The 21571-nt window shown below is 39.9% G+C and overlaps 1 protein-coding gene across 1 annotated transcript in view; it reads right to left on the bottom strand.

Annotated features, from left to right (window-relative positions):
• Positions 1-588: 588 nt before the first annotated feature.
• Positions 589-21571, bottom strand: part of MIA3 (MIA SH3 domain ER export factor 3) — a 1691550-nt gene continuing 1670567 nt past the window's right edge. Inside the window, exon 27 of the mRNA XM_044060179.1 lies at positions 589-1630. Within this exon, the coding sequence (XP_043916114.1) occupies positions 1068-1630 (563 nt within the window). The 3' untranslated portion in view covers positions 589-1067. The remainder of the gene's footprint in view (positions 1631-21571) is intronic.

Below are 21571 nucleotides of genomic sequence, written 5' to 3'. Positions count from 1 at the left end.
CCCTATTTTCCATTCTGTCTCAATTCTACATTTCTTAACCCTACCATTTTCTGCCACTACAATGGTCTTATCTGTACTCAGTTTCATCTCATGCACCTTTAGTTTTGCATTTCATTCCCCTACCCTTGGCTGAAGTTCTTGCTCAGAGTCTGCCTGTAATGCCACACTGTCTGCATAAAGCTGGTTTGTTGACTTGTCCCTTCTGACCTGTTTGCTAATGTAATGCATCACTGGTATAAACAGCAGTGGGCTCACAGCTGAACCCTGGTGCATACTCACACCCACTGGGAACCCCTCTGTGAGTCCAAGCACTGTTCGTACTTGAGTCATTGGGTTCTCATACATAGCTAGCACTAGTTGTCGTTGTAAATGAGGTTTATAATGCAAACAGATATACTACATACAGTCTGTGGACAGGCAGTGATGGTCAAGTCTTCAAATAAGCATCTCCACAGAAACTGAAACTTTGCTGTTGTGAAACAAAATAACTGCCAGTGCTCTACATGTACAATCTGGTTATATATGGTAAACATGGGAAATTCAGTCAGATGGGTATTTTCACAGCAGCATCAATAAGAATAACTGGAATCTTTACTAATATTCTTTATTTATTAGAAAATTAACAATCTGTTTCTTCTTTCTTCAGTGAAACTGGCAATAATATATATGACACTACAGAAAAATGCTGGGTAATTCTGTATTTCTTAGTAAACATATTGAAATGTATCAAGTTAATGAGTTAAATGTTGTTTTAATTCACACATTCATTAGTTCATTCTTAGATAACCACTTCATCATATTCAACATCAGGAGGGAGTCACAGCTTATCCCAGCAAGCAACAGATATAAGGCAAGGAACCAATCCTGGATGAGATGCCATTCTATTACAGGGCACGCATACTTACTCACTCATGCACATCACACGCATACCTATGGGAAACTTGGAGAATCACCAGTTCAACTAATGATATCTTCATTTTCATTTTGAAGCCAATGGATATCTTTTTAAAATGCATAAAAGTCCTACATATCCATTTAAGCAAGAGTTCACTAGTAATAATTTAAAATCATCGTCGAATATCTGAGCTTGGTGGGCAGTCCTTCTGAACTACCGACAAACCTGGAGGGTTATCTCTGATGCCTGGAGGTGGGGTTGGCCCAGAAGGAATGTCTCGTAATTGTGGAGGTGGTGGATAGTCCCTTGTGCCATGTGAAATTGGTGGAGGACCAGGTGGGTAGTCTCTGAGAGTTGGAAGACCCATTGGATAGTCTCTAGGATCTCTAGGACCAGATGGAAAGTCTCTAGGACCAGGAGGAAAGTCCCTTGGGCCAGGTGGAAAATCTCTTGGACCAGGTGGGTAGTCTCTCAGACCAGGTGGAAAATCTCTAGGAGCAGGCAGGTAGTCTCTAGGACCAGGTGGAAAATCTCTAGGACCAGGTGGAAAATCTCTAGGACTTACTCTCAGTGGAGGTGGTGGTAATGGGCCAGGAGGAAGGTCTCTAGCTCCAGGTGGTAAAAGTGGTGGATAGTCCCTTGGACCAAGTGGTGGTGGTGGCAGTGGCCCAGGACCCAGATCCATCATTCCAGGCGGGAGATCTCTAGGGCCTAAAGGAGGCAGAAGTCCACGAACTGAAAGAAAAAAAATAAACAACTCAGAATTAATTGAAAAGAGAAGGTTAAGTATCACATGTTATGCATTTAACAATCAAAGACAATAAAAAGTAACAATAAGACACTAGAAATTAATGTGTGGATAATAGCACTTGTCTGCAGATTTGCTTTTATTTTTATGGCACAATAGTAAATGCTGCTACACTTCAACTCAACAATAAAAATGTTTTATAATAAAGTCCCACAACAAAAGCTGAGCTGAGCAGTGCCTAGGGCTCATTTCTGGCCTCCAGATACTATCTAGATAGATGAAGCGTGCAAGTTCTTCCTGCAGACATTCTGAAATGCATCTGGAAAAGGTCCCACATCCAGGCACAGACTATGCGGATTAATATACAGATACATGTGAATTATACCTTAAATGTCATGCTCTGTGTGTAAATAAAACCTGCATATGTACACTAAACATTTAAGCAGTCCACAGTACCAGGACAATGAAAGCGCTAACTGAATATATATTTGACTGAAATATTCATTTGGTTTCATTCAATGACTGAGGACTGTGACACAAAAATATAACTTTTTTAAATGCAACAAAAGTTAACACAAATGCAAACAAGCGTGACTAATAGCCATTTAGAGAGAGCAGAAATGACATTGCCTCAACAACAACATTCCGACCTTAAGTAAAGTTAATGTGAAACAGTATTTAAAATTCAAGATATTTTAAAGACTCAGAATAACTGATTATCCTTAAATTTATAGGATACTCTGCAGTAAGCAGATTCAAAAAAGTAAAACAAAGGGCCAGTGTACTGTACTGCACTAAAACAGACTCCCTTCCTTACTTGTTTCTACTCTTCTCTTATTTCTAAAATAATTTTCACATGCTACAAGAGTGGGGATTTGGAGGGAGGTTGCAGAGGGGCTCAACAAACCTTAACCAAAAAACAAAAGGGACAAGATCTAAAAAGTAGAAGGAAACAGTATCCCACCAGTTCAATGAACTTTGAAGGACATCTTGTAAATTATGCAGACATTACAGGTCAAATAAAAATGTCCACTCTCTATACTTAACACAACTTTATTCAAAAATAAATCTGAACATACAACAATATGTCTTTCACATGCAAGATTTACATAACTACAATCTTGGCAGTTAGGCCTATTGTTTCTTGTAGAATATTCCTCTCTTATGAACCTTGTACCATGGCCTCAACTCAACCCAGCACCAAGGTTTACAAACTATAATTCAGTTCTCTAGCTGGTTACAATATCCCTCCCCCTCATATTAACAATGAGCAAACTGTTTCTTCCTTAATGCTTACTTATACCGGTCTCCCATCCCAGCTCTGATCATGCCTCAGATCTCCCGTCTGTTAAACTACTTTTTAGAGATATTATCTATTTTTTATTTAGTTAGTTACTATTGTCTTTGATATACCATACTCTTCAGTTCTGTTTGGAAAGTCATTCCTCTGGTCACCCTGCACAATTACTTCCACATTTCTAATTTCATTTAAATGTTTGGCCAACTCTAGTGACACAGAGGGACAAAGCTCTACAGCTCAGGCTGTAAGATAACTGACGACAATGTTACTATTTTTTATAGTCATGTAATGCATACCCATCTCTCTACATGGATTTTCCAAATTAAAAGAATATACTGCAGTTGAGACAGGCTACAACTAGACACCCTTAACTATGCAACTAAATGTATTATATGCAGGATCAGCTTTTACTGATCAAGGACTGTTAAAAGAATACAGCTCTAAGCAGATGAGACAAACTAGCTAAATGAGGAACACCACATACTTCTCTGTCTACTTAGTAACAGAGACAAGAAAAAAACCCACAGTTGTCTTAATAAACTTGCATGATAGAATAAATTATTATTGTAGCATAAAGCTACATGGGATGATCGTCAAAAATTAGGCTAGAAAATCCTGGAGAATGAGTCTAGAGAATCCTGTTCTGGCTCTAGAAAAGGAGTCAAGTTTTGCAGCATTTAATGAATATGTCCACTGATGACCACATTGCAACATCTAGAACAAATCCACCCCTTTCCAAAATGCCCCAAACGTAGCTGCCAATATACCCCAGATACAGTCACAGCTCTAGTGGAATGTGCCCAGACATTCAGGGGGTAGGGGAGGCAAGTAAACTCAGAAACCACTTTTAGCTTAAATTATGGATTAGTTCTGAGATTAGCTTAAATGATGGATTAGTTCTGAGATTCACTTAATCATTATGAAAGACCAAAAAGGGGTTGAACAGACATGAGTGCTTGCATATCAGATGTTCTATCTGAAAAGTCAGAGCAATCACAAAAGATGGTTTTCTGATAAAGAAAGTAAGTTTAACTTACCATAACAGTAGATGTTTAAATAATCACTGCAGCAGTAGCCTTATCCTTAGCTATGTGGGTTATGTCTTCCCAAAGATATAGAAGGTGGACAGATTCCAAAGCTTCAGGACACCTTCCACGCACCCAAACTATCAGGCAGCTCAAGCTAAGTGGACTAAAAGATAAGTATGGGTGCAAAGTCCTTCACAGCTTTCGTGCCAGCATAGAACGGGAGAATGAACCCTGAAAGGACAATGCTAGGAACAACAGCAAATAAATGTCCACACACTGGCAAAAATGCACAAAACCCCAAAACAATGGGCATAGGGGGAGGAAGTGGTTCCTGCCTTTGCGATCATTCAAACATCTATTGTTAGGCAAGTTCAGCTTACACAACTGTATGATGTACTTCATAAAGATCAGTGCTGCAGTAATCTTAGCTATACGGATAGATTACCATTGCTAACTATATGTAGGAGGTAGAAGGAGAGGGGTCCAGAAGCCCCTAGAGAATGGTCCTAGCAAAGCTTGTTCTAGACCTAGAGAAGGAATCAAGCCTATAGTGCTTTGTAATATTTACAGAGGACCAAGAAGCAGCTTTTACAATACTCTAGAGTCAAATTCTTTCCAAAAAGCTGGAGATGAAGCCACCCCCCCTGGTAAAGTGGTTCTTGAATCTGCCCGGAACAGACTTGTTATGGTGAGTATAACAACAGGTAATAGCCTTAGACAACCATTTGGAAAGAGTCTGTCTTGACAAACGTTGTCCCTACTTCTTGCCTTCACAAAACAGTACAACTGATCTGAAAGATTTACTTCTGTCGAGATAGTATCAGAGTTGTCTATGGACAGCCAAGGTATGGATTATCCTTTTTCCTAATTTTTAGGTTCAGGAAAGGAAATGGGTCGGTGGATAGTTTAGCTTAAAGTAAAGTTGAATACCATGTTAGGCATAAAGGAGGGATTAGTTTTCAAAGAAATCCTGTCCCTGTGAAAAATTAGATATGACTGACAATAAGAACTTGTAATTCAGATACCCTTCTTTCAGAGGTCAAAGCAATCAGTAAAACCGTTTTCCATGTTAAGATCCTCAAGTCAGCCAGATTAGCTGGTTCAAATGGAGCAAGTATTAGCTTCTCTAACACAAAATTAAGATCCAAAGGAGGGGCCACCAGTTTTCTAGGAGGCCTCTTATACAAAACCCCTTTCAAGAACATTTTGACACGAGACTGCATTGAGAGGAGGATCCATGGGCAGACATGCTGAAATGGCCAATAAATGAACCTTAAAGGATAAGAAAGTCCATAAGATAATATCTCATACATTACTGTACAACCAGAGAACAACTAGCTGTAAATGGATGCTGGTTATGTTGTTGACACCAACTAGATAAACTTTTTCCATTTCCTAATACATGATTTTCTAGTAGCAGTCTTTCTTGCCTCCATTAGTACCTGCTGCACATCCTCAGTAAACAGGTGCCTAAAAGGAATTAAGACCCTATCATCCAGGCAGTCAAATGAAGATGACTGATGCTGGGGTGTATCAAACACTCCTGGTCTTGTGTGAGTAGCTCCGATCTGTGAGTGTGAGGAAGCTTGTGGTAATTGCCCCTGGCCATTTCCAAAAGAAGGGAGAACCACGGCTGCCTGAGCCAGAAAGGAGTCACCAAAATGATCTTGGGAGATTCATTCTGAATCTCCAGAAGTACCCTTGAATATTAGTGGAAAGGGTGGAAACGCACACAGGAACATTTCTGTCCAAAGAAAAGGAAAGGCATCTATCTTCTGGGCCTTCTTACGTGAAGTTCTGGAACAAAATTTTGCCAGTTAATTGTTCAGAGAGGAGGCAAAGCAGTCTACTTCAGGAACTCCCCACAGAAGGATCAAATCTTCAAAGACCCCCTGATCTAGTTTCCATTTGTGAGGGTTTGCCTTTGTCCTGCTCAGGTGGTCTGCCACACAATTTTGCTCTAATGGAATGTAGGATGTCTATAGAGTGAGACTGATGAGACGCTACGTCCCAAACTAACATGGCTAGGATCCAAAGGGGTATGACCCGTTTCCCCCTTGCTTGCTGATGGACCACATGATTGTGGTATTGTCTGTAACCACATAAAGAGGTCCCAGGGATGAAAGGTGGTTCAGAGAGTTGAGTGCCTTGAACAGGAAAAGCATCTCCTTGATATTTATGTGATTGCATCTGTCCTTGGTGTCTCACACCCCCTTGCACTTTTATCCCTCCTGAAACTGCTCCCCAAGAAAAATATGAAGCATTTGTGGTGAATGACTGCTTTGGAACAGGGAGGGAGATAGGGAGACCTGGATTTAAGGATATCTGTTGTCTCCGCCAAAATACTTCTCTACTGACAACCCCACCACTGGGATCTGAAAAGATAAGGGGTGTTGATCCTGGGACCAAAGAGATTTCAGACATCACTGTATCTTTATCATATGGAGTCTTGCCACGGTTATCATGAGAATCATAGATGCCATGAGACCCAAAATCCTGTGGTATCTCCTCCCAGTGACTAAAGTCTGAGTGAAAACCTTAGAAATAGATCTAAATAAGATCTACTTTTCCTGTGGAAGAAAAAACTGTTTGAACTGAGATGCCTAGTTAACATTCCAGGATCACAATCCTCTGTGATGGAGTCAAGAAAGATTTTTGAATGTTGTCTTGGAATTCCAGTTTGTGCAAGAGATTTCTCAAACAAGACAGAAAATTCTGACTCCCTGAAAAGACTCTGCAAAGATAAGCAAGTCATCTAAATGTGAAAAATGTGGATACCTTGTAGCATACAATGAGCTATAATTAGAGCCAGACACTGTGAACACTCTTTGTGCAATGGATAAATCCAAAGGGTAAGGCAGAGAACCGATGATGTGATGAAGTCACACAAAACTTTAAGAAAAGCCTGAAATCTGGATGAATATGGATGCAATTATAAGCATCTTTTATATCTAGTGTTACCGGGAAGCTTGAAAGAGGAAGAGGTAACAGGTTGTGAAGTGACAACATTTTGAATTTGGGCACTACTACAAACTGTTTTTGGAAAAAAATATCCAGAACTCTCTGGCTCTTGCCGTGAGATGGAAAGAAATGGCATGCAATCTTACTTATAACAGTGTGGAGGAAAAAAGCTGTATCCCAGATGACACGGAGAATAAGCATACTAGTAGTATCAGTGTTTATGAAGAAAGGGGACATTCACAACTGTGGGCAGTACAGAGGTATCAGACTCCTGTCACATTGCATGAAAATTCTGGAGAGGGTGACTGACGAAGAATATGCAGATTAACCAAAAACCAAACAACTAGTCCCAATATGTGCTGTAGACAAGGCAACCAAAAACCTAGAAACAACACAATCATTTACCAACATAATAACTAAAACAAGTCTCTCATACTGGAAGATGAACAATTCCAATGCTATCATAAGAAAATCTATCTCTAGCAGAAACAGTTTTATTAATCCCTGGCAATTCCATAAATTTACCTTCATAAATATAATGACATGCTTTACAATGCCCACATGGATATGTACTTATAGGTCTATCTGAAGTAATACATTTTATACTTGTATTGCCTACTGCTGTATTGAAGAAGGTCTCCCACCATAAACCCCTGTACATATACAAAAGTGGGCGCATTCCCCACTACTTTAATGAGGTTAGGACTTCCTTCCAAAATCTTCCATCTGTCAAAGACAATATATTTAATAAAATTTGCATCCACTGTCATACCAACTTAGATAGTACTTTCATTTTTTTAACTGCACTTGGTACCCTTATATAAAATTGGTGGATAAAATTGTTCAAGATTGCGAACCACTCCATCATGTACAAGTAAATGCTCTCTAAAAAAATATTATTGACTCCTACTCTTAAAACTGAATCCAACATTGTTAGTTTGGAGGCCCTTATAAATTACCTTTTAGGAATATTTTCCTTCATAAATTTAGGATGTAGGCTAGAATAAACTAAGTAGCCATTAACAGCAGTAACTTTACGAAATAATTTACTATGGAACAATGAATTTGCAATACCTACACTAATAGTAATATCTAAAAAAAATAACTTCTCTACCTACACAGACATCATCAAATTTAAAAATCCGAATCATTTAAATTTGTAGTAAAATCAAAAAAAATATTCTCTGCTCCTTTCCATGTAAAAAAAAAAAATTCACAAATCGGAATAAGAAATAAAGTATACATATACTATTTTTGCCCAATAAAACTGTAAGTTCTTTATTTATTTAGAAAATTCCAGGAATTTTGTATATAAGACCCCAAACCTTGACCTAAAGGATTAAATCAATGATCTAAAACCAATTTCTGCCTCACACACAAACTTTCCAGATTCAAACTACACTACCCTTAAAAGTCTAAACCTGTACTCCATTAACATACAAAGCCATCTGAATAAAACTACTGAACTACATTCCTGGATATCCCAACACTCTCCTCACCTTTTAACCATAAGAGAAACCTGGTTAAAACCCTGCATATCCAATAATGAAATCCTACCCCTAAGTTACAATGTATTTTGGATAGACAGACCAAAGAAAGGTGGTGGTGTTGCAGTTCTATACACCAATACACTAAACCTCCCCCCTACAAATTCCACTTCCATATTTCCACCACACTGAAATACTTATACTTAACTGTCATTTGAATACCCACAAAAAATTTGCCTTAGCCTCGATCTATATCCCCCAGGTGACAACATTCCAATCCTAGAAAACATACTGGCATAGCTCTCAGTCAACATAGTTTACAAAACAACCATTCTAGGACATGTTAACATATACTGGTCAAAACTTGCATCTCACTCACCCACCCACAATTAGCATAAACCTCCATGGTTTCATGCAGCTAATTACTTCCCCCACCCATATTAACAAAAACTCAAACTCCTCCTCAATCTTAGACTGGATTCTTACTACTTATCTTAACCTATATCATAACCCCTGCACCTTACCTGACTCCCTAAGTGATCACCTCCTCATCTACATCCAAAGACACTCTTCCCAAACACCTAGAACCTATGTATACAGAGACTGCCGTAAACTATTCTACTTTGATGCTGAGACTTTTAATACAAAACTAGCCTACATTAACTGGTCCTTCCTGCATTATCCCCCCCTAAATGAAGCTGTCCAGACTTTCAACTAAATTTTCCTCATCATACTAAATACTCTTGCTCCTCTAAGAAAAATAAGATCAAAAGCTAACCATGCATCCTGGCTGACAAAAGAGACCAGATCCCTCATGCACAAAAGAAACAGCACCTGGAAAGCCTAGGAAAAAAAATCAAATCTCCTACCCTATACCAAAATTATAAGGAACTTACGAACCTTACCAAAAAGCATTTCCACCAAGACAAGAAAACATTCTACAATACAGCATAAAACAACCACTTGTCTAACCCAAAAAAGTTATGGTCAGTTATAAACAATATCCTTCACCCTGGTAACCCCTCAACCCCAGATCCTTTCCATAATAAATCTCCACTAGAAACAGCTACCTTACTGAACAACTACTTCATTAATACAATCTGCAAGCTTACAAACTTAGACCAACATTCCAACCCTCCAAACACCTCCCTGCCCTCCTCTCAAACTATAAGCACATCTTTCTCTCTCAAACCTATTCCCACCTCCTACATTAAATCCCTTCTCCTAAAACTTAAACATTGCTCACCCTCCACTGACAACCGCCCCCCCCCCAAGTTTCTTAAACTAGCTGCCAAATCTATTGCCTTCCCTATCTCTACTCTAATCATTAGGTGTATTCTGGAAAGTACAGTACCTGACATCAGGAAATCATTTATACTATTCCACTACAGAAAGGTAGACCACAGACCCCCTCAAATTTTAGACCGATTGCTATCCTTTCACCACTCAAAAATTCTTGAAAAATCTATTCACTCTCAACTAATGAATTACCTTACCCCAGGAAAACTTGCTAACACCTACTCAACATGGCTTTCGACCTCACCATAGCACTGCTACTGCCCTTATATCTTTTAGTCTAACTATCACTGAAGCTAAAGATAACAATAAACTTGTAGCTTGTCTTTTCCTGGACCTATCCAAAGCATTCGATACCATATCCCGCTCTATGCTACTTACCAGTTCAAACTGGGGTCTCCAAAGGCTCTCCTGGGCCACCTCCTTCTCTGCCTGTACCCAGTTTACACTTATCCAATATGAAGACAACTCTACTCATTTCCTCCTCCAATAATATACCTCACTTACACACACTCACCCAAAACACTTTCGTCATATGTCGGAAAATGGCTAAATGATAACCATCTAATCCCTTACCCAAACAAGACTAAACTGTTACTCTTCCTGCCAAAGGATCTCACACCACAAGATCATCTTCACTATTTCCTCACTAAATACCATTATCAAAGTTGATCTTCATATAAAACTACTCGGGGCTACTATTGACGACCAATTAAAATCCGACCAACACATTAATCACTACATCAAAAAGACAAAACCAAAAACTAGGACTATTACACCGTAACAAAAAATGCCTTAACCTTGATACTAAACTATCCTTAGCTAAGGCCTTCCTTTTTCCTTGCGTGCTCTATGGCGCCCCCATCCTCACTAATCTCCAAACCACTTTACTCTCCCATCTTGAACAAACATACAATAAAATTGCCAGATTTGCAGCTTCCAAACCTTACAAAACACACTGCTGCTTAGCCTTAAACCATCCGCCTGCCCATTCCTCTTTTCCATCATCACCCAATATGCAACCACTTGCTCACTGAGAAAATCGGACCAACAACTCCTACACATACACAGATCCAACAACATAGGCAAACTCCTCTACAATCATTCTGTCTCTATAGCATGGAACAAACTCTCCTTTGCTATTAGAACTATAACTGTTATCTTTTTAAAAAACAACTCAAATCCTTCCTCCTAAGCTCATGATATCCTATACCAACCTATGAACATGTTTATACATTAATGTACTGGATCTTTTCTCCTTGGGACTCCACTGAAAATGGGCCCCTGGCTCAGCTGGACCAACCCGGATAACAAATGTTAAATAAATAAATTGAAAGAGTGTCATAACTGAACCTTTTTAATCTGCCTATAAGGAGGCTCAATGGGATTTGTGATACAAACTCTTGGATTTTCAACATGTAAATAATCATAAGTATTAAAATCAATGGACTTTTGTTCAAATAATTCAAGTAACACTGAATGGATAAACGTATTTTGACTAGTATAAAATATAAAGTGACTTATCTTTTTCAACTGCCAATAATTCTTCCATTGCTTTAACATAATCTCAAACATACATACATAACCATTTTCACTGCAATTTAAATTATAATATCTAAAAAAAATCTTACTCTCGTGAAGTTCAGAAAAAAATCCCATTTTCAGAAGTATTAGCAAAGGCTGAACACGCAGAGCATTAGAAAGTAAGATGGGAGATGAACAATTCAGATTCAGATCAGGATGCAGCACAAATTACCAAATGTTTGTACTGAGACAGTTGTGAAGAAGCTAGAGATGAGGAGAGAGTTCAACTGGATAATTCTAGACTTGGAAAAACATAAGACAAGGTCTGAAGAAAGCTGATTCGGCCAGTCCTGTGGTGGTTCAAAGTCCCAAAAACATTGGCAGAGTTAGTGCAAGCTATGCACAAGGACCCAATGACTCAAGTATGAACAGCGTTCAGTCTCACAGAGGGGTTCCCAGTGGGAATGAGTGTGCATTAGGGTTCTGCTTTGAGCCCGCAGCTGTTCATAATGGTGATGGACTACATAAGCAAACAGGTTGAAGAGGACAGATCAACAAATTTGCTGTATGCAGACGATCTGATATTACAGGCAGACTTTGAGCAAGAACTTCAGCAAAGGATAAGGGGATAGAATGCCAAACTGAAGGCACATGGGATGAAACTGATTACAAGTAAGACAGTTGTAATGGCAGCAATGGGGGAATTCAGAAGATGCTGAGAACTGACATAGAAGGGAAACAGTGCAACAGGTTGACATTGACAACTTCCAAGTATCTGGGAGAGGTGGTTGAGGAGAAGGGAAGTCTGAATGAAGAGGTCAAAGCTAGAATCAGAGCGGCTGCAGCCAACTGGCAGAATATCAGGGGTAATGTGTGACAGAAGAATATCAAAGAAACTGAAAAGTAAGGTGTACAAAACAGTGGTACGATCAGTACTACTTTACGGTAAGAAACCTGGGCAGTAAAGGCAGAGCAGTTGAGGAAGCTAGAAGTGATGGAGATGAAGTGCCTGAGACGGGTGGCAGTATGCACATTGTGGGACAGATGAGGAAATAAGAACATAAGATCAGAAGCCACAGTAGCTCCAATTGCAGAAAATGTTAGAGAACAGATTACGGTGGTTTGGGCACATCTGAAAAAAGCAGAAGACAATCTAGTGAAGATCTGGCACAGACAGGAAGAAACCAATAGGAAACAAGGGCATCCAGCAAAGAGGTGGATGGACTGTGTGAGAGAAGGCCTGTGACAATCAAGCATGACTTTGAAGAGGGAAGGAGAGTGTCACTGAATAGAGACAAATGGTGACAGCTGACATGACATCCTAACCCCATGTAAAAAAACTGGGAAAAGGGGGGTGATGATGATAAAGAAATGGTCTCAAAGCATTTTCTTTCTTTACTTCTTTGGCACTAGGAACATCCTTGAGTAAAACTCCTTTCCCATCTGGGAAGGTGGGACTGGTACTACCAATCCTTGGAGCAGCATGTGAAGAACAGGTGTGAACAAGAGTCTGATCTGCAGGGTGTGGAATGAGGAATTTCCTCCCACTGCCATCTGTAACACTTATGAATGATTTTTAGAACCCATTTATCTGAATCTGTTGTCAAAGAGAAAAATGGAGTTTCAGACTTTCTGGAAGAGAAAAAGAGTCCAGGGTAGGAGGGGGTCAAAAATTCTCTAGACTAGTCATTCAGACTTGTTGGGCTGTCCTTGGTTTTGAGGGGTTTGAGACTTTTTTTGGAACCTCATGGCCTTTTCTTCTTAAATGTCTATTTACCTGAATTCTATTGAGATGGTTTATTCTGGTTTTGCCAAAATTGGAGGAGGAGAATGAAAATGCCTTGGACAAGATGGCTGCAAAATTTTAAGAGATTCCCCGGATCAGACTGTTCCTTTTATCACAGTTTTTGATCACCTCTGCACAACAGATGCCAAACACTAAATCTCTATCCAAGGGAGAAATTAAAATTACATTTTTATTATCATCATCATCTGAGAGGATCTGAGGATGCAGCCAAGCAAACCTCCTTGAAACAGTACAAGTGGCCATAGCACTGGAAGTAGTATCAGAGTCGTACACAATCTGCAAACAATGAGTAGTGACTAGTGCAACAGAAAAACATTAAAAAAACAGTTATCCACACCTCAATGGAACTCCAGAACACAGGAAACAGTTGATGGGCTTAACACAGTTTTAATGCAGTAAGAAAGCACAACACAAACGATACTCCTTTGTAATATGTTTTCGTCCACAACTTCATCAGATGCAATTAAAAAACTAAATTACATGCCTTAAATACTTAAATTAAATACAAATTCACCAATAAAAACAGTGTATCGCTAAAATTAACATTTCAAAGGCTTTACCCACAATCTCACCTCCACTAACATAAATAACTTCATTTACAACAACAAACCTACACTTTAAAAATTCTTTTTAATGCAATTCATAACGTAAAATAAACCCTGTAACTGCTAACATCAATAAATGTTAAAACAACATCTCCCCTTAAGGGTAATAAATCATAAAAATACTTGATATATAAGTTTGTAAAATTCATGTGTGCCCTCTACTAGCTCTACAACTCACAACTGCGTCACATTTAAAGTAATTACAGAATCTCATTATCAGGGACTCAACACAATAAAATACCGCTTTTGTAAGTGTTATAATCTTGCCGCTCTCAGCTTTAAAACTGGAACCAGGGACAAACCATCATTTAGACCAGGGAACCTACTGGCTTCTAATGGTTTTCTAAGCTGCAATTGCACCTTTTTCTCCTTTATTGTGGTTAACAGAAAAAAATTAAGTTACTTAAAGCAGATTTTTCCTTCGGAAGAAGAAACTGTACATAAAACATTCCTCATCTACTCACAATTTGTCAGAATAAACAAACATGAGCCTGACCGTTCAAAATTCTGAAAATAAAAAGGTGAAGAGGTATCCCCCCCCCCCACGTACCTATCAATAATTTGTCCATGCTTATTAGATAGAGTTGGACTGGAATTCACTAATTGCTTAACAGCAGTGGAATCAACTAAGACTATAGCTGCTGGGTCAGGTATGGGAATAGTATTTAAAAATTTAAAAGAGTGTGGGACTGTATACATACTAATTGCCTTTTTAGGGACAGTTGGTTGGCTATCAGGAAAACTGCAGGCAGTAAGACACACATCTTTTAAATCAGACAGGACAGGAGAAATGGGTGTAGGCTCTGGAAAATTCTTCTGTAACAACTCAGTACTTCCTGATGGACTGAGAAACCTCAGTGTTCTTCCAATGAAAACACAGGGACATTCTAGCAATAATCTCAGAGAAAGAAACCTCCACAAGGAGAATCAGAAACTGAGCTCTCATCAGAGTCTGAATCAGAAATTTGAGGAAAAACCCTTAATCCATCCCTGCATATTCCTGGTTAGATTCAGAAACTTACATTTCTTTGGGAATAGAGGAATCCCTCTTTCTTTTACCAGAGACTATTTTACAAGAAGGAGCAACAGCCTGTATTAAACCCTGAGCCAGTCCCAGTAAACTACTCCTATCCAAAGAAATTTTAGGAGGAGTCGATACATGCTTGTTTTTTTGTTTTTGTTTTTTTTGACAGGAAAAATGAGGCCAACCATGTTACTAATGGCAGCAGCTGCTACCCCAGCGATGGTCACAACATTCTGACACAACAGGGAAACCTTCCCTGTTACCTCTCCCAGGACTAACTGCAGAGAATGCAGCTAACCCCTGGTCCAGAGTGGCTATAGGTGCTACACCAGAGGAATCCGGGATAAAAGATGAATGGTCTGAGGTACAACAAATGGCTACACCAGAGTCACCCATCTGCGGCTGAAGCAAATTGCAAGCCTGTTGTGGTAGTGCAAACTGTTTGCTTAACCTTTTCTTTCTGTGGCTGGAAGAAGTACCGACTGTGGGATGGGTAGTTTGTTCTATAGTCAATCTAAAAAATGGTGCCTCTATCCCACGGAAGACAAGGAGCAAATGCCCGTAAAACTATCAGTCCACAAAAGTTACTTTTTTGACATAGAAAACATAGCAAATGCACTTAAAAACATATGGCAATCCTACTATGAAAAATGGAACACAATTTCTCCACAGAAAACATGTTTTCAGATAGTTTACAATGCCTTTAAACTAAAAGAAAAAAATGACTGCTCTGCTTTTAAACTCACAGAAAAAAGTGAGTGCTCTGTTTAAAAATGTTATTGTCTCTAGACAGTCTAAGTAACAACACTCCCAGTTTTTAAATAACTTTCCTAAAGAAGTAATAAAACATCAACAAAATTTAAGAAAATAAAGTTTTTTTTTTTCCCCAAAGGGAACATATTTGCCCAGCAAAGAGAAGCACAATCTGACTGTTGATCCTCAAAAGCCTCACAGGAGCTTACTCTTCGGCTGCAGTAAAGTTATGAACTGCTTCACTCCCAAAATTTGTTTGTCAGCTGAGCTCAAGCTGCTTGACAGACTGGGTGCATGGAATGTGCCCTGAACTTTGGAAGCTGGCCAGCTGTTACATCCTTGGCAAGATTAGTTCTAGAAACTATGATTTCTTTAACAGTTTTAGTCTAGTGAGCTTTATGTGGTTTTTTAGGTCGGGTTATTGTTGTCTTCCAGTAGCGGTATTAGTTTTCAACAGCGTTAAGTGATTCTATGATGATACTTCATATTGCTCTGTTTATTTAGCTTATAATAACTACTGTTTAGTGGAACTTTCATGAAAAGAGCTTATAGACAGCTGCATGGTATGTATTTATTTACTGCACATGAATTGTCATTTCATTATTGATTTTCTCCACTACGCACACGCACTTTATCAGACGCATTGTTTTTTATATGGTTGTTTTTAGTAGTTGATTAAATTCTGCATAATTCCTATGTTTAGTTTTTATCAATATGAGATATTATAACCTCTTACCATTGTATTGTGTTTTTAAAATAGCTTAGCATATTCTAGTGTTATCTGGTTTTAAGCATAATGCTGCTGTCACAACAACAGGAAATGTTTTAGCGGTCTCATTGAGTAAGCAGCTATCACTTGAGACAATCAACTTTACATCTTGATTAATTAATTAAGATACTAATTACTTAATGGACAATTGGAAGCACTATATAAGGTTTGCTCAATTTTATATGAATTAGATCTGAAGAAGCGTACAGTGTGTACGAGAAAGCGCTCATCTTCCTTGTTCTTTGTACCAATAAAGACAAATTTTGTTGCTGCATCATCGTGGTGTTCCTCATCCTTGTTTTATTCAATCCTTGGCAAGATGTAAACCCCAGAGCTAAGGCTACTACAGCAGTGATCAATAAGGAGAACATCTTTCAGTAAGTACTAGCTGAAGGTTAAAATGGAGGCAAAGTTAACTTCTCCAATACAAAATTAAGATCCCAGGATGCAGCCATATGTTTCCTAAGTAGCCTAATAAATAAAATCCCTTTCAAAATCTGCTTGACCTGGGAATAAAGGGGGTTTTAATGGCAGACAGCTGAAATGACCAAAAGATGAACTTGGACAGAAATTGAATACAGGACAAATTTGAACAATTCAGCCAGGTACTGCAGTACTAAAGGAGTTAGTGCCTGGGTTGTGACCTGGTCTCTGTTATAGCACCCTCTAGAAAAATCTCTTACATTGGGCAACATATGATTTTCTAAAAGGTTTTCTAGCCTCTTAATAACCTGTTGCACATCCTCTGTAAAGAGGTGCCAGAATGAGATCAAAAACCATCCAAACTGTCAGGTATAGGTTCAGAATTTTAGGTATGAATAAGAGATCCTCTTGTCCTGTATGAGGAGGTCCATCTGTATGGAAGGTTTTGTTAAAGTACAGTTTTGTACCTACCATAAATGTAGATGTTCGAGGATCCACATTGCTGCAGTCCTAACCATTGGGTAGTCCGCTGTCCAGTCGGCCCGAATACCAAAGTATATGGCTGACGTCGGTCAAGGCGCATTAGACTGATGTCAGGACGTCAGGGTACTAATGCGCATGACCGACGTCATATCCTCAGTCTTTTCTTGCCCCAGATGTCAGAAGACCCTAAAAAGACAAGGCCCAAACCAAAAAACCAAAAAAAAACCCTGCACCAAACATATATACAATATATATATACAAATGTACAAGAGTATATCCTAACCCCCACCAACACCCCTAAACACAGAGGGGAAGGAGGGAGGGTAAATTGGACTGCAGCAATGTGGATCCTCGAACATCTACATTTATGGTAGGTACAAAACTGTACTATGTTCTTCATTCCACATTGCTGCAGTCCTAACCATTGGGTAGAATCCCAAAGCAGAGTTAAGGGAGGCTGGCAAATCATAAGGAAGCAGGAGCTGTCAACATGCCTTGCAAAATAGCTGTGGCAAAACCAGCCCTAGATTTAGAGTAGAGAGGAAGATGGTAATGCTTAGAGAAAGTATGCACTGAACTCCAAGTAGCTGCCTCCAAAATATCCTTAGTTGCCACCCCCCTTAGAAATGCTGTTGAAGTGGCAGTAGCCCTAGTGGAATGAGGCCTAATCCCAGCTGGAATCTCCTTGCCATGATGGGAATAACAAAATGAAATGCAAAACCCAATCCACTTAGAAATAGTTTGCTTAGACACAGGCTTGCCCTGAGAACTCAAAGCAAAAGAAACAAACAACTGCTGAGACTGCCTGAAATCCTTAGTCCTGCTTAAATAATAACGCAACTGCCTATGTACATCTAAAGTGTGCAACATCTTTTCCCCCTTATTTTGGGGATCTGCATAGAAAGTAGGCAAATGAATAGTTTGGTTTAAAGCCACACTAGAAACCACCTTAGGCATAAAGGAAGGATTAGTACGTAATGATACCCTATCCTTATGGAAAATCAAAAAGGGCTCTACTGCCATAAGGGCCTGCAACTCAGAAACCCTTCTTGCAGAAGTAATAGCCAACAAAAAAGCAGTCTTCCATGACAAGTATTTCAATTCAGCCAGAGCCGCAGGCTCAAAAGGTTGTAGAGTAAGTTTTTCCAACACAAAATTGAGATCCCAAGCAGGAGTAGGAGCTCTACGGGGGTCTTATATTCTTTGCCCCTCTAAGAAACTGCTTGAACAAAGGATGCGAAAACAATGGTGGGTCACAATCATAGTGAGCTGAAATTGCTGCAGCATGAATCTTAATGGAAGAGAAGGACAAACCTTTGTCCAATAACTCAGTAAGATATTGAAGAGCCACACTCAAATTAGGCTCAGAAATCTCTAAATTCTTTGCTGCACTCCAAAATAAAAATCTCTTCCATTTTTCTGCGTACACCTTCCTTGTACTAGGTCTTCTGGCTTCCATAATCACATTTAAAACTTGTTGAGGAAGTTGAGACCTGCTGTGTTTCAGAACAGAATATGCCAGGCTGTTAGATGAAGAGAGTGAAGCTTGACATTGAGCAGGTGACCGTCCTTCTGAGATAACAGATGTGGAATCAAAGGCAAAGGCCATGGAGGCTCCTTTACCAGACTCCTTAGTAGTGGGTACCAGTGTTGCCGAGGCCAATCTGGAGCTATTAAAATCATCCTTGGCTTGTCTTGTCTGACCTTTAGAAGCACCTTTGGAAGAAGAGGCAGAGGTGGAAAGGCATACACATGAAGATTTTTCCAACTGAAGGCAAGAGCATCCACTTTCCAAGCTGTGTGATGAAACCCTTTGTGCAAAACTTTGGCAGCTGGTGGTTTAGTGGAGAAGCGAACAGATCTATGTCTGGAGTTCCCCATGACACTGTCAATTTCTGAAATACATGAAGATCCAGTTTCCACTCGTGGGGATCCATGATTTGTCTGCTTAACACATCTGCTAAGGAGTTCTGTGCTCCTGGCAGAAACCTTGCCTGTAGAGTTAGTTGCAAGCTGAGCGCAGTTTCCCATAAAATCATTGCTTGCCTGCATAGAGGATAAGAATGTGTTCCCCTTGTTTGTTGATGTACCACATGACAGTTGTGTTGTCTGTTAGAATCAACACCTGCCCTGGAAGAAGTAACTCCTTGAAAGCCATTAATGCAAATTGGACTGCTAACATCTCCTTCATGTTGATATGTATATGCTGAAGTCTGGCAGGCCACTTGTCTTGTATCCACTTTCCATTTAGATGAGCTCCCCAAGCAATGTCCGAGGCATCTGTCGTTAAAATCTGACTCGCCTCTGGCCGGGTCACAGAGTCCCTTGTTTAGGTGACATTCCTGAGCCCACCACAAAAATTCTTTTTGAATGCAAGGTATTATTGGAATGACAGTGTCCAAATCCTGGCAGTGCTGTGTCCATACATTTTTGAGATACCATTGCAGCTTCCTCATATGCAGTTTGGCATTGGGAAGCACCAGAATACAAGATGCCATGAACCCTAAGGCTTGAAGGACTGTCCTTGCAGTCAGCCCGGACTGAAGAGATAATTGATGGAAGTAACTGGAAAGATTCTTTTGTTTGTCCGGGGTTAAAAAGGCCATCTGGGCTGCTGTATTCAGTCTCACACCCAGAAAGCACATGTCTTGAGAGGGTACTAGACTGGACTTTATTTCGTTCACAGAATACCCTAGGCATCTTAGCACTGCTATGACATATTCCAAATGCTGTAGAAGGTTTTCCTTTTCTTGAGCCAGAATCAGGCAGTCGTCCAAATAAGGATAGATTTGAATTCCTTTTAGCCTGAAGTAAGCTATCACTGGAGCCAGAACCTTTGTGAATACTCTGGGCGCAGTAGATAAGCCAAAGGGCAATGCAGGGAACTGATAATGAGAATTTCCAGCTCGAAAACGCAGATACTTTCTGCAACTTAGTCTTATAGGCACATGAAGGTAAGCTTCCTTGAGATCTAAAGTTACCATCCAGTGATCTTTGCCCAGCAGAGGTAAAAGCTGTTGTAACGTCAACATTTTGAACTTGGGAATGTCCAGATAAGTGTTGAGGATAGATAAATCCAAAATTGGTCTCCACGTGTTCCCCTTCTTTGGTACTAGGAACAGGCGAGAATAAAATCCTAGGCCCCGTTCTGGTACAGGGACTGGCTGAACGGCCCCTATTTGGAGTAACAGAGAAATTTCCTTGTGAGCCTCTTTCCTTTGTGGAGGAGGAACGTCTGGCATACCTTTGAAAGGGGGCAATGTATGGAAATAAAACCTGTAACCGTGGTGAATGATATCCAACACCCATCTGTCTTGAGTGATTAAATCCCAATTTTCTTTGAAAAGAGACAGTCTTCCTCCCAAAGGAGCTGCCAGACGAGAATCTACTGGCAGCTGAAAAGGCAGGTCATTGGGTTTGTTTACGAAAGGACTGACCCCTGCCCTCACCAGAAGTCTGAGCAGGTGAACCCCCTGTTCTAGGCCTAAAAGAACCTTGAGCTCTGCCCCTACCACGTCTAGACCTACCCCTAGACTGGGAATCATAAGCAGGATATGTCCATCCCTTAGTAGGCCAATTTCTACTAAACTTCGGTGACTGCACCTGCAAAAAATCTTTAACAGTTTGCATAGACTTAGCTTTGTCCTCCATTTTCTTTAAAACTGCTTCCACAGGCGAACCAAATAACACATCAGACTGTAAAGGAGCATCCAAAATCCTAGTCTTAACATGCTCTGCTAAATTCTGATCCCTCAACCAGGCATGCCTGCGAAGAACAGAACTAGTGGCAGCCACCCTCGAGGAGGCCTGCACAGCATCAAAACCACATTGCAAAGAATGCTTACCCACTTGTTCAGACACATGAACTAAATCCAGCAACTCTTTACACTCTATGCCTTCCGCCAAAGCATCCACCTTAGATTTCAATTGTGAAAGGAGATAATTTTGATATTTTAGCATGTGAAACTGACAATTCAACGCTCTCATGGCTAAAGTGGAAGAAGTATACACTTTCTTTCCCCACCTATCCAAAGCCCTTGCCTCTTTATCAGTGGGAACAGGATTTTTAACAACAGAGGCCTTAACACCTTTAGGCCCCTGAGAAACAGTTTCCGGGTCTGCCCTAGGACTCTTAAACAGATACTTATGAGCTTCAGGCACCCTATAGTACCTATCAGGTTTAACAGGGGCAGGAGGCAAAGAATCAGGATTCAGGGAAGCCTCTGCAAAACATCTTCCACCACATGCAACACAGGAGGTATAGCTAAGGGCCTATGCTGGGGTAAAATAAGAATTCCCTAAGCCTTTTCCTGGAATCAGAGTAATCTTGGCCTTCCCATTTAAAGTGCTCCCTCATGGAATGCAGAGTCTCTGAAAATGAGAAATCCTCAGGAGGAGAAGCTGTAGGAGTGGAATCATCCACATCAGAATCAGAATAAGGAGGATACTCCTGCAAGTCTTCCACCGA

Source organism: Protopterus annectens, chromosome 1.part2 (assembly GCF_019279795.1).
Source record: "Protopterus annectens isolate FY-2018-M chromosome 1.part2, PAN1.0, whole genome shotgun sequence".
Classification (NCBI taxonomy): domain Eukaryota; kingdom Metazoa; phylum Chordata; order Ceratodontiformes; family Protopteridae; genus Protopterus; species Protopterus annectens.
This window is presented reverse-complemented; position numbering and strand designations above follow the sequence as displayed.